The sequence below is a fragment of the Pan paniscus genome, chromosome 6, assembly GCF_029289425.2.
Source record: "Pan paniscus chromosome 6, NHGRI_mPanPan1-v2.0_pri, whole genome shotgun sequence".
In the NCBI taxonomy this organism is placed as follows: Eukaryota; Metazoa; Chordata; class Mammalia; order Primates; family Hominidae; genus Pan; species Pan paniscus.
This window is the reverse complement of record NC_073255.2, coordinates 117,269,384-117,282,330: the sequence shown is the minus strand read 5'-3', so window position 1 is coordinate 117,282,330 and position 12,947 is coordinate 117,269,384. Positions and strand designations below refer to the sequence as shown.

The 12,947-nt window shown below is 50.6% G+C and overlaps 2 protein-coding genes and 1 non-coding gene across 11 annotated transcripts in view; 2 read left to right on the top strand and 1 right to left on the bottom strand.

Annotated features, from left to right (window-relative positions):
* The window catches only part of PTCD1 (pentatricopeptide repeat domain 1), a 19,546-nt gene extending 14,076 nt beyond the window's left edge, over nucleotides 1–5,470 (top strand). For 2 of the 3 annotated variants that reach the window (XM_055115168.2, XM_003815705.5), the window contains 2 exons: nucleotides 649–831; nucleotides 4,451–5,470. In XM_055115168.2, the coding sequence (XP_054971143.1) occupies nucleotides 649–831; nucleotides 4,451–4,633 (366 nt within the window). In that variant the 3' untranslated portion in view covers nucleotides 4,634–5,470. Of the gene's footprint in view, nucleotides 1–648; nucleotides 3,905–4,450 lie in introns of all 3 variants that reach the window. The other variant, XR_010112632.1, reaches the window with a different exon arrangement.
* The window catches only part of BUD31 (BUD31 homolog), an 11,024-nt gene continuing 3,060 nt past the window's right edge, over nucleotides 4,984–12,947 (bottom strand). For 4 of the 7 annotated variants that reach the window (XM_003815732.5, XM_034964523.3, XM_003815731.5 and 1 more), the window contains exons 4-6: nucleotides 8,339–8,461; nucleotides 6,994–7,160; nucleotides 4,984–5,209 (exon numbers count right to left, since the gene is read on the bottom strand). In XM_003815732.5, the coding sequence (XP_003815780.1) occupies nucleotides 5,159–5,209; nucleotides 6,994–7,160; nucleotides 8,339–8,461 (341 nt within the window). In that variant the 3' untranslated portion in view covers nucleotides 4,984–5,158. Of the gene's footprint in view, nucleotides 7,161–8,338; nucleotides 8,462–12,947 lie in introns of all 7 variants that reach the window. The other 3 variants (XM_034964522.3, XM_008968694.5, XM_008968695.5) reach the window with 2 other exon arrangements.
* Nucleotides 10,511–10,611, top strand: LOC112440601 (small nucleolar RNA U13). The gene has a single exon (XR_003028626.2). It is a non-coding gene; the product is annotated as a small nucleolar RNA U13 (small nucleolar RNA).

The window sequence follows — 12,947 nt, the reverse complement described above, 5'->3', positions numbered from 1 at the left end:
GGGCTGGGCGTAGAGACACACGGATGTTCCCATCCGGAAGAAGGTGGCCGTGGGTTGACACAGGGCTGGGGAGAGGCCTCTGCCCCAACACTCTAGGGGTATGGCAGGGATTCTCAGAATTCCTGAGGGGCCGTGGGCAGTTTTCAAAGCCCCCGAGGTCTGTGCCTCCCACCTAACCCCCATTGGAAGTGCTGCGTGGATTTCATCCGACCACAGCAGAGGCTGCGTCCTGGGTTGTCGGTGTCCCCAGGTCCATCATCCTCTGGCTGTTTTCCTGGACCCTACCGGGCTCACCCAGCCAAGGCTTGCACTTTTCTAGGCCAACCACCACCTGGTGACCGTGCGTCACCAGGAAGCCCACCCCAGGGAGCAAGGAGGTGGTGTCTCCCACATCATTTTCTGCCTGAGTCAGTCGGTGTCTGAGAGCAGCACGAGCGTCCTTTTCCGCAGCTTCTTTAGGGCTGAGCAGAGGGGCTGGGCTTGGCTTTCCTGCTGGAGAGGGATATTCAGCACATTGTTGCTGCCAAGTTTGCCTTGCTGGCCCTGGCCGCTGGTCCCGGGAGCCAGCTTGATTGACAGAGGGTGGGAGCTGCTGGGTCCCAATGGCTGCCATCATCTTGCTGATTCTACGATGTCCCTGTGTTCTAGAAGTCCCAGGTGACCCCCAACACTCACATCTACAGTGCCCTCATCAACGCGGCCATCAGGAAGCTGAACTACACCTATCTCATCAACATCTTGAAGGACATGAAGCAGAACAGGGTCCCGGTGAACGAAGTGGTCATCCGCCAGCTGGAGTTTGCAGCCCAGTACCCTCCCACCTTTGACCGGGTGTGTGCCCCAAGCTCAAAAGCTCATCAGCTCCTTCACCATTGCTACCCCCTCCCCCCACCACCCAACCCCGGTTCTGGCCCTTGGGATTGTGTTGCCATGCTTGAAACTGTCCAGCAGCTTCCCTTAGGAGCAGTACCCAAGTCTGTAGACCACAGCCTGCGAGTCCCTGTCCGCGTGGCTCATCTCATGTCTCAGCCTTGCGTTTGCTTTCTCTGTCTGTCCCAGTGGCCTTCTGTCAGTTCGCAGAGGCCACCAACCTCTTGCCTGCTTCGGGATTGGTGTTCCCGCTGCCTCAGGTGGCACCCACTTTTCCTGGAGGTCTCTGCTTAAGTGGCCCTCAGACATGCCCAGCTGGCTGCCGCTCTGACCTGGGATGAAAGTCTCCCCTCCCCCTTCCCGCTCTGTTCCTTTATGCCGTGTCCTACAGTCTTGGATCATGTGCTCATGGGCAGCCCTGGCCTTCCCTGTATCAGGCTTCTGGAGGCAGAGGCTGTCTGCCGTGCTCATCTGGGTCCCCAGCACCTGCACGTTGCTGGGTACTCCAAACAGGTTGTCGCTTGCTCAGGGACTGGGCAGGCAGTGAAGTGGCGTCATTGTCTGGGGTGAATACCCGAGATTTGTTGTGAGCCAAGATCGCACCACTGCACTCCAGCCTGGGCGATAGATGGAGACTTGGTCTCAAGAAAAAAAAGAGGTTAAGAGCTGAAGTTTAATAGGCGAAAGAAAGAAGAGCTCTCGCCGGGTGTGGTGGTGAAAAAAAAAAAAAGAGAAGAGCTCTCTCCTTGCAGAGAGAGGTGCCAGAGAAGTGGGTTGCCACTTCCATAGTGTAATGCAGAGGTTTTGTAGATGAGCTTGGGGAGGTGGTGTCTGATTTACAGAGGACGCAAAAGATTAGTTGGACCAGGTGTGCCATTTACATAGCGTGTATAAAAGCTGGTGCCCCACCCTAACCTTTTATTATGCAGACAGGTGGCCATCGCCATGTTGCCTGGTTCTTTACTGTACACATGGCGACAAAGAAGGGAAGATGGGGCCCCCACGTTGAACATATCTGGCTCCCAGGTAGCCCTTTTCTGTTGGCACAGCCGCCAGCATTTACCCCTGCAAGCTTCCAGTTTGCTTATCTATGTCTGCAGCTCGATTTTTCAGGCTGCTCTTTGTTAGAAAAGAAATTATTTGGGGGCTGCTTTTTATTAAAAGGGAAATTTCGCCAAGGACTCTGTTGCCCTTATCATCTGCCTAAATAATTTCTTTCAACCTCCTGTATCAGCAGGAGCAGGGCAGAGTCATGGAATCTGCTTTGTCATGGCCACAGCCTCTCCCTGCTGTTCTGAGGCTATCAGGCTCTGGGGTTTGGCTTTTGGGTCCATCGAATCACACTCTGTGCTGAGCATCTCCGGAGCATCGAGAGCCACTATGGCTTGAAGCACAGCCTGGATGGGGCGGAAACAAGTACATGGGCAGGGACACACACAGCTAGAGGGTGCGGGGTCAGGAACGCCGTGCAGGTGTCACGCCTGAATGCCATTTTGAGGGCTTCCTACAAATAGGTGGGACAGCAATGGAAATTGTGTCTGGCTGAAGGCATAGCTGGGCATTTTTGAACTGTGTGTCTGTGCTTTGAACTGTTGGTTACAAGCCTTTTCTCATTGATTCCAGGGTTTTTTATATATTCTGGGTACTGGTTTTTTGTTGATCACATGTTGTGCATATCTTCCTAGTGGATTGTCTCTTCCCTCTGGCGTAGGGCTCACTAGGGGTTCAACTCGACAGTCACAAGACTATCATAGGCCTAAAGCATATCATATTTAAGTCACAGACAGATGTCCCAGACTTAAAGATGATTCTACACAGGATTTTTCAACTTTGCAATGGTTTTATCAGGATGTAACTCTGTAAGGATCGACTTGGTGCGGGGTTAGTTTCTACTGAATGTATATCACTTTTGCATAATTATAAAGTCAGGACCCTCTGCTGTGTTGCCAGCAATAGATGCATTTTCCTTTTGTTTTTTATGAGATGGAGTCTCACTCTGTCACCCAGGCTGGAGTGCAGTGATGCGATCTGGGCTCACTGCAACCTCTGCCGCCCAGGTTCAAGTGATTTTCCTGCCTCAGCCTCCCGAGTTGCTGGGATTACAGGAGCCTGCCACCACACCAGGCTAATTTTTGTGTGTTTTTTTTTTTTTTAGTAGAGACGGGGTTTCACCATCTTGGCCAGGCTGGTCTTGAACTCCCGACCTCGTGATCCACCCACCCCAGCCTCCCAAAGTGCTGGGATTATAGTTGTGAGCCCCCATGCCGTGCCGCATTTTCTTTTTTCTTTTTTCTTTTTTTTTAAAGAGACGGGAATCACTCTGTTGCCCAGGCTGGAGTGCAGTGGCACGATTATGGCTCACTGTAGCCTTGACCTCCCAGGCTTAAGAAGTCCTCCCACCTTAGCCACCTGAGGAGCTGGGACTACAGGCATGTACCACTGTACCCAGCTAATCTTTTAGATAGGGTTTCACTATATTGCCCAAACTGGTCTGGAACTCCTGAGCTCATGTAATCCGCCTGCCTCGGCTTCCCAAAGCACTGGGATTATAGGAGTGAGCCAGCACACCCAGCCAGATTGATTTTTGATTTACGATGGGTTTTTGGGGGGCGGAACCCTGCTGTCAGGAGCATCTGTACTCATATTCCCTCATGATGGTGGACTTGTTTATATTCATGATTCTGTTGAGTTTTGCTTTCTGTGCTTTCAGGCTCTATCCGGCACCTTAAGGTTTAGAATTGTCCAGTCTTTTGAGTCAAACCTTTTTTTGTTTTTTGTTTTTGAGACGGAGTCTTGCTCTGTCGCCCAGGCTGGAGTGCAATGGCGTGATCTCAGCTCACTGCAACCTCTGCCTCCCGGGTTCAAGCCATTCTCCTGCCTTAACCTCCCAGGTAGCTGGGGCTACAGGCATGCACCGCCACATCCAGTATTTTTAGTAGAGATGGAGTTTCACCATGCTGGCCAGGCTGGTCTCGAACTCCTGACCTCAAGTGATCTGCCCACCTCGGCCTCTCAAAGTGCTGGGATTACAGAGGTGAGCCACCGCACCCGGCCAAACCTTTTGTCATTGTGTGGTAGTAGCTGTATGTTGGATAGCACTTTTTGGCTTTTTTTTGGTATATTCCCCTACCAGCTCTCAGTTTGTGTCTGGTGTGTCTTTGCTTTTTTCCCCATATCTCATGGAGCCTATCTTGGCAGTGTTGAGATGATGGTCAGAGGGAGGTGCCTTTGAGGGGGAGGGGCTTGGCAGGCTGTGGAGGCAGAGCTCGTGGGACCCAGTGATTCTGGCTTGGGGGCCTGGGGTGGCAACTGCGGATGGAGGAGCACAGTGGTGCCTATTTGGGAAGAACGCCGTTGGGCAGATGGCTCTGGGCCTGCCCCAGGGTACCCAGCGGGGACCTGTTTCTCTGAAGTAAGCTAGTCCCATAGTGCGCGTTCACAGCTTTTCTGCCCTGTCCTCTGCAGCCACCGGAAGGGAAAATGGCAGCCACCAGCTTCCCTGAGGCCTGAGCCAGCTGCCGAGGTTTGGGATTAGCTGTAGGTAACAGGAGTGATTCTAGCCTCGCTTTTCTAATTCTAGTACCAAGGGAAGAACACCTACCTGGAGAAGATTGACGGCTTCCGAGCCTATTACAAGCAGTGGCTGACAGTGATGCCCGCAGAGGAAACCCCGCACCCCTGGCAGAAGTTCCGGACCAAGCCCCAGGGGGACCAGGACACCGGCAAGGAGGCTGATGACGGATGTGCCCTTGGGGGCAGGTGATGGGAGCACAGCTGGAACAATGTGCTCGGCCCCCAGTGCTCTGTGGGAGCCCCAGGACAAGTGAGCTGGTGTCACCTCCTGCCTGGGGGAAGAGCCAGGCCCTGAGGAACAGCCGCAGCGTGTCACGGGTGTTGGTGAGGACACACACTAGGCCCAAGGTGCCTGTGCTCCCAGCAGGTCCAAGTGCAGCTCCAGCCACCTTTGCGTGTCACCTTCACGGGACTTCCAGCTCCAGCTACCTTTGTGTGTCACCTCGCACACCACAAGGGGGCTGGGGCATCTGGTCCCTGGGGCCTGGGCCGCCCCGCCGGGTTCCATAGGCTGATGCTCTGAAAGAAGAGACGTGGGGCTCGAGAGGTTTAAAGATTTTATTTTTACAAATCACAGCTGATAGACAGCGAAGCCTTCCCCATAGAGACCGTGCTCCAACTCGGGCCTGGGGCACTGCTCGCTGCTCCCAGGAAGGGGGTGGCGTGACAGGCAGGAACCTGCGAAGTCCAGAGTCCAGGGTGGAGCGCGCCAGCCTCAGCCAGAGCAGCCACGACAGCCACAGTGTGTGCACTCGATGATGCGGCCCTGCAACAGAGGAGGACAGTGAGACGATGCCACTGCGCCACGCTCGCCCCTGCACACTCACATACGTGGCAACCCTCCTACGAAGGACCTGCCGCCATGCCATATAGGGACACACCTCAGAAACCCTTCCTTGACAGCTCTGGACAGGGAAAATTTGGCTCCCTCATGAAGGTAGAACCAGCTGCTGTTGATTACATCTGTATGTCTATTTATAATATGTTCTGCAAATCCAACACATGTTTGCCAATCAAGAAAAAGAAATCGGTGTGAATGAGTCTCGTTATTCTGCTAAGTGAGCATGACAGACCCTGCGATGAGCAGAGGTGGCTCTGCTACTGTTTGGGGACTTCAGGGGGGCCTCTGGGCTGGTACACTCTGGTGGGGGAAGAGGGCAGGAGACTATGCACTTGAGTCACACCCTTCTGGCCCAGAGCCCCCCAGAAAGAAGGGTCTTGTCCCCCAGGCCTGGTGCGGCCCAACACTTGGCCAGCCAGAAAGCCCTAGAACGGTGGCTTGTGTTTATTTTACTTTTTCAAGTTCTTTTTTTGGAGGAGCAAGATCCTGTTGAAGTAAACAGGATCCTCTGGTGAAACCCAGCTAAGTCTACAGCAGGCTGTTTTGGCCACAGGGCTGAAGCAGCACCCCAGCCCACCAGCCCCTGACCTGGACTCCTTGTGGAATCTGGGCACTCAGAGGAGGGGGGCTTCTGCCACTCTGCCACCCGTCCCTGCCTCCATCAGAAAACCAACACCCCAGTCTTCCGTCGGGGAGGCGGCCCTTGCTCGCCCCCACTGCTCAGTACTCAAGTCCTCAGCATCCAGCCACAGCTCTCCATCGTCAGTCTCACTGCAGCATAAAGGGGACTCATGTGAAGAGGCCCCTGTGTGGAGCTGGGGAAAAGAAGGCCAGGCTGGCAGATGGGCGGTGGGGCCAACAACTGTGCTGAGGGGCTGCACTGAGCGGCCACTGCTGTGACTCTGCCTCGGGCCACAGCTGCCTTTCAGAGGGGCTTGGAACCGGATGGAGCTCAGCTCCTGTCCCTCAGCACCACTCCTGAGGCGCCTGGCCTAGGAGTGGTGCTTGGAACAGAAAGTTCTGAAAGAAGAAACAGTGGGCTGGGCGCAGTAGCTCATGCCTGTAATCCCGGCACTTTGGGAGGCTGAGGCGGGTGGATCACCTGAGGTCGGGAGTTCGAGACCAGCCTGAGCAACATTGAGAAACCCCGTCTCTACTAAAAATACAAAATTAGCCAGGCGTGGTGGTGCATGCCTGTAGTCCCAGCTACTCAGGAAGATGAGGCAGGAGAACCTCTTGAACCCGGGAGGTGGAGGTTGCAGTGAGCCAAGATGGCGTCACTGCACTCCAGCCTGGGCGACAGAGCAAGACTCCGTCTTGGGGGGGCGGGAAAGATAGTGATGGTAATGTTAAAGTATCACTGTGAGGACTGAAAGGGACAGGAACTCACTGGTTGTCCTTCCCTGATGTCACCCTGCCACCACCTTGGGATTAGGGCTCCTCACCACCATTTCCTAAGTGAGGAAAGGGGTTCAGTAATTTGCCCAAAAGTGGAGTTGAGATTGACCCCAGACCTAACAAACACACAGCCACACGCTGCCTCACATGGATTCCTGAATACAGGGACCCACTCCCATGAGGGAGAGCCAGCAGGACATCCAGGGACAAAACGACATTCCAGCCCAACCAAATAACATAAGATCCCTTGCAGTCGACTAAGGCAGAATTTTGAGCTGAAAACAACACCAAGCTTGAGTGTCAGACATTACCACTTCCAGCTTGCTTTTGGGCACGCGGCAGATGCAGTTCGTCCCGAAGTTGGTGTCCCGTGTCTGAATGCACCGCAGGCAGCACAAGTTCTCATATCCTTGCTTTTTCCATTTTGCAATCAGGTTTTTGTCTGCATAGCCTTCTTTAATACAATATTCATAGAGTTCTGTCAAAAAGATGGGGAAAGAGCATCAGGCCATGGTCTAAAAATCTTCCCCACCCTTGATCAAAAAGAGCATTCAGGCCGGGTGCAGTGGCTCACGCCTGTAATCCCAGCACTTTGGGAGGCCGAGGCAGGCGGATCACCTGAGGTCAGGAGTTCGGGACCAGCCCGGCCAACATGGTAAAACCCCGTCTCTACTAAAAATACAAAAATTACTCGGGCGTGGTAGCAGCTGTAATCCCAGCTACTTAGGAGGCTGAGGCAGGAGAATCACTTGAACCCAGGAGGCGGAGGTTGTAGTGACCTGAGGTCGTGCCACTGGACTCCAGCCTGGGTGACAGCGAAACTCCATCTCAAAAAAAAAAAAAAGGCATTCAGTATTGCAACGGGACAGTCCTTGGAGGAGGAACAAAAAAAAAAGTACTTAGGCCAGGCAAGGTGCCTCACACCTGTAATCCCAGCACTTTTGGAAGCCAACGCCAGAGGATCACTTGAGTTAAGAAACCAGCCTGGGCCAAGGGCCCATCTCTACAAAAAATTTAAAAATTAGCTGGGTGTGGTGGTGCACACCTGTAGTCACAGCTACTCAGGAGGTTGAGGTGAGAGGATCCCTTGAGCCCAGAAGGTTGAGGCTGCAGTGAGCCATCATTGCACCACTGCACTCCAGCCTGTGGAACAGAGCAAGACCCTGTTTCAAAAAAAAAAAAAAAGAAAAGAAAAAGGAAAAAAAAAGCCAAGAGCGGTGGACCACGCCTATAATTCCAGCACTTTGGGAGACCGAGTCGGGTGAATCACCTGAGGTCAGGAGTTCAAGATCAGCCTGACCAATATGGTGAAACCCCATCTTTACTAAAAATACAAAAATTGGCCAGGTGTGGTGGCAGGTGCCTGTAATCCCAGCTACTTGGGAGCTGAGACAGGAGAATCGCTTGAACCCAGGAAGTGGAGCTTGCAGTGAGCCAAGATTGCGCCACTGCACTCCAGCCTGGGTGACAGAGTGAGACTCCATCTCAAAACAAACAAAAAACACACACACAAAACTCAGCCAACGTTGGCTCCCCCTAATTTTCGTGGTAAGAAAAACCATGACTTGCACAGGTTGCGAGAATAAGGATTGTGGTTAGTTCAGTAACTCCAAAAGTGACGCGAGCTTCAAAGTCCAAGAGAGACTGACTAATTACCTCTGCTGATGGCTTTCCGCTTGTAAAAGAGGTCGAAGATGTAGCGGGTTTTCTGGTGGTGGATCCTGAAGATGGGCCACAGAGATTCCACTTTCCTCTTTCCCTCATGCGGTTCTGTTTCAGCTGGGGAGAAACAGTGTGTTTGGGGGAATAGGGTCGGTCTGCGCAGGATTTTCTTTTTGTAAGTAACTACTGATAATGAATAAATACCACTTTATACCCACTAGGATGGCTGTGGGTAGCAAGCCACCCAGATGCCGAGGCAAGAAACCGAGGGCACGAGCTGTTCCAGTATAATAAAATAAATAAAATAAGAATAGTTATACTAGATATAGATCTTAGATATGATTATATATGAATATCATTAATCATTAGTTTGTAGCAATTACTCTTTATTCCAATATTATAATAATCCTCGCTCAACAATCATAACCTAGGAAACACCAGGCTATACAGAGATGGGAGCTGAGGGGACATAGTGAGAACTGACCAGAAAACGAGTGCAAGCCTTCTGTTATGCCCGGACAGGGCCACCAGAGGGCTCCTTGGTCTAGCGGTAACGCCAGCATCTGGGAAGATGCCCGTTGCCAAGCGGACCTTGGTCTAGCAGTAGCGTTAGTGTCAAGGAAAAACACCCGCTACTTAGCAGACCGGGAAAGGGAATCTCCCTTTCCCCGGGGGAGTTTAGAGAAGACTCTACTCCTCCACCTCTTGTGGAGGGCCTGACATCAGTCAGGCCCGCCCGCAGTTATCCAGAGGCCTAACTATCTCCCTGTGATGCTGTGCTTCGGTGGTCACGCTCCTAGTCCGCCTTCATGTTCCATCCTGTACACCTGGCTCTGCCTTTTAGATAACAATAGCAAATTAGTGAAAGTACTAAAAGTCTCTGATAAGCAGAAATAATGGCATAAGCTGTCTCTCTCTCTCTGCCTCAGTGCCAGGCAGGGAAGGGCCCGCTGTCCAGTGGACATGTGACCCATGTGGCCTTACCTATCATTGGAGATGGTTCACACTCCTTATCCTGCCCCTTTGTCTTGTATCCAATAAATATCAGTGCAGCCTGGCATTTGGGGCCACTACTGGTCTCCACGTCTTGGTGGGATTCCCAGGCCCAGCTGTCTTTTATCTCTGTCTTGTGTCTTTATTTCTACGCTCTCTCGTCTCCACACACGGGGAGAAACCCACCGACCCTGTGGGGCTGGACCCTACAGATGACTATAATCAAAATTATGGCACAATAACAAGTGTTGGGAAGAATGTGGAGAAATTGGAACTCTCCTACGTTCCTGGTGGGAATGTAAAATGGTGGAGCCACTGCAGAAGAGTTAGGTGGCTCCTCAAGAAGTTAAACAGGGCTGGCCGGACTCGGTGGCTCACACCTGTAATCCCAGCACTTTGGGAGGCTGAGATGGGCAGATCACTTCAGGTCAGGAGTCTGAGACCAGCCTGGTCAACATGGTGAAACCCCATCTCTACTAAAAATACAAAGAATTAGCAGGGCATGGTGGCGCATGCCTGTAATCCCACCTACTTGGGAGGCTGAGGTGGGAGAATCGTTTGAACCCAGAGGCGGAGGATGCAGTGAGCTGAGATCACACCACTGCACTCCAGCCTAGGCAACAAAGCGAGACTCCCGTCTCAAAAAAAGAAAAAAAAGGGAATGAAGTAAGTACTGATATATTCTACAACACAGATGAACCTTGAAACATCAAACTAACTGTGGCAATGGTCGTACAACTTTGTGAATATACTAAAAACCCCTTAATTGGATAATTTAACAGGTTCACTTTTACAGTATATGATTAATATCTCAATAAAGCTGTTATTTAAAAACAGAATAAGCTGCCGGGCATTTTGGGAGGCCAAGGTGGGCGGACCACGAGGTCAGGAGATCGAGATCAGCCTGACCAACGTGGTGAAACCCCATCACTACTAAAAATTAAAAAATTAGCCAGGCGTGGTAGTGCACGCTTGTAATCCCAGCTTCTCAAGAGGCTGAGGCAGGAGAATTGCCTGAACTCGGGAGGTACAGGTTGCAGTGAGCCAAGATCGCACCACTGCACTCCAGCGTGGGCAACAGTGTGAGATTCCGTCTCAAAAAAAAATAAAAAATAAAAAATAAGCTAAGTAATTTAAACATAATTGTTTTAAATTAAAAATGTCTATTTTTGGATCCTTTTGTAATTCATGAGTGTGATTGGGTGTTCACATCCATGTGTGAGACATGCCACTCTCAAACCTTGTCACAACGTTGGCACATTACCCATGTGACAAGAAAAAAAGTCTTTTTAATTACAGAATTAGAAAACATAGATTTTTAAAGACATTCAATGGTAACTTCTGTTAAAAGGTTGGTCCCGGCTGGGCACAGTGGCTCATGCCTGTAATCCCAGCACTTTTGGAGGCCGAGGTGGGTGGATCACTTGAGGTCAGGAGTTCGAGAACACCCTGGCCAACAGGGCAAAACACTGTCTCTACTGAAAATACAAAAATTATCTGGGCATGGTGGCACATGCCTGTAATCCCAGTTACTCGGGAGGCTGAGGCACGAGAAGTGCTTGAACCTGGGAAGCAGAGGTTGCAGTTAGCTGACATTGTGCCACTGCACTCCAGCCTGGATGACAGATGACCCTGTCTCAAAAAAAAACAAAACAAACAAAAAAAAGCCAAAAAACCAACCTTGGTCCCTATGCTTTCAGATCTATTTCTACAGCGTAATAATTAATCAAGATAATTCTAGGCCCACAGATGGGCATCCTAATCATCTTGAAGGCACCTCTAATTTCATCTCCCAGCCAAAGTCCTTTAGGGCTGAGGAAAAGCTAAATAAACTAGACCAGTCTACAGGTTCCGAGGGAAGTGGCCACAGCAGAAGCTGCTCCTTCAACACACGCAGGATCAGGTGGCGCTCATACTTGCCGCAAGGCAGTTCTCTCTCTCTTAGCAGTCACAAGTTCATCTTTGTCTATGACCTCCTCAGTTTTTAGGGAAGAACAGAAGGGCGAAGAGTGGTCAAGAAGACTATCCCTCCCTGTCTCCAGCTTTTAAGCCATTCTATTACCTAGGAATTACAATTCAGCTCAACAAACAGAATGCTGTGATCCAAGCAGAAAAGCAGGTAGTAAAGATTCAGCAGGTACACATGTTAAGACGTGACTTGCTCCTCCTTGGCCTCTGCCATGATGGTGAGGCCTCTCCAACCACATGGAACGGTAAGTCCATTAAATCTCGTTCTTTCGTAAATTGCCCAGTCTCAGGTATGTCTATCAGTAGCATGAAAATGGACTAACACACCCCCATCTCTACAAAAAATTAGCCAAGCGTTGGTCGGGCGCGGTGGCTCATGCTTGTAATCCTAGCACTTTGGGAGGCTGAGGCAGGTGGATCACAAGGTCAGGCGATCGAGACCATCCTGGCTAACATGGTGAAACCCCGTCTCTACTAAAAATACAAAAAAAAAAAAAAAAAAAAATTAGCTGGGCATGGTGGTGGGCGCCTGTAGTCCCAGCTACTCCAGAGGCTGAGGCAGGAGAATGGCGTGGACCTGGGAGGCGGAGCTTGCAGTGAGCTGAGATCACGCCACTGCACTCCAGCCTGGGTGACAGAGCGAGACTCCGTCTCAAAAAAAAAAAAAAAAAAAGAAAAGAAAAAAAAGAAAAGAAAACTTAGCCAAGCGTGGTAGTGGATGCCTGTAGTCCCAGCTGCCTGGGAGGCTGAGGTGGGAGGAACACCTGAGCCTGGGAGGTGGAGGCTTCAGTGAGCTGTGATTGAACCACTGCACTCCAGCCTGGGCAACAAAGTGAGACCTTGTCTCAAAACAAAAACAAAAAGAAGAAAAACAGAACAAAGAATACTTCTGTCTGGAGGTAAAGAATATCTAAACACAAAGTAGGGTTCCTCCTTCCCTCAAAAGTCACCCTTTAGAAGATGAATTTACTTTCAAGGACTCGCAAAATCTCTTCTATTCCAGCATGCTCCCATTTCCTTTATTTTGATAAAGAGCTGTTTCGGGAAGAAATCTCTCAGCCCAAAATGACCGTGATTACTGCAATAGGCCCATCCAAATCTAAACTGCAAAACAAGTACTGAGTATTTAATAGAAGTTATCTGGTACCAACAGTTTTTTTAAAAAGGGGCAAAGTAATTTAACATTGATTTAATTTAGTAATTACTGCTGGAGGTACGACCTCATAATAACCATGATTAGGTTAGTTACAAGCAAGCATTTCAAAAGCTACTTTAAAAAGTAACTTCAGCTGGGTGTAGTGGCTCATACCTGTAATCCCATCACTTTGGGAGGCCGAGGTGGGTGGATCACTTGAGGCCAGGAGTTCGAGACCAGCCTGGCCAACATGGAGAAACCCCATCTCTACTAAAAATACAAAAATTAGCCGGGCATGGTGGCGCATGCCTGTAATCCAAATTACTCGAGAGGCTGAGAGGCAGGAAAATCACTTGAACACGGGAGGCAGAGGTTGCAGTGAGCTGAGATCACGCCACTGCACTGCAGCCTGGAAGACAGAGCAAGACTCCAACTCAAAAAATAAAAATAAAAAAGTCAATTGGTAAGTGGCCACACTGTGATCATATAAGGCCAACAGATGCTTGT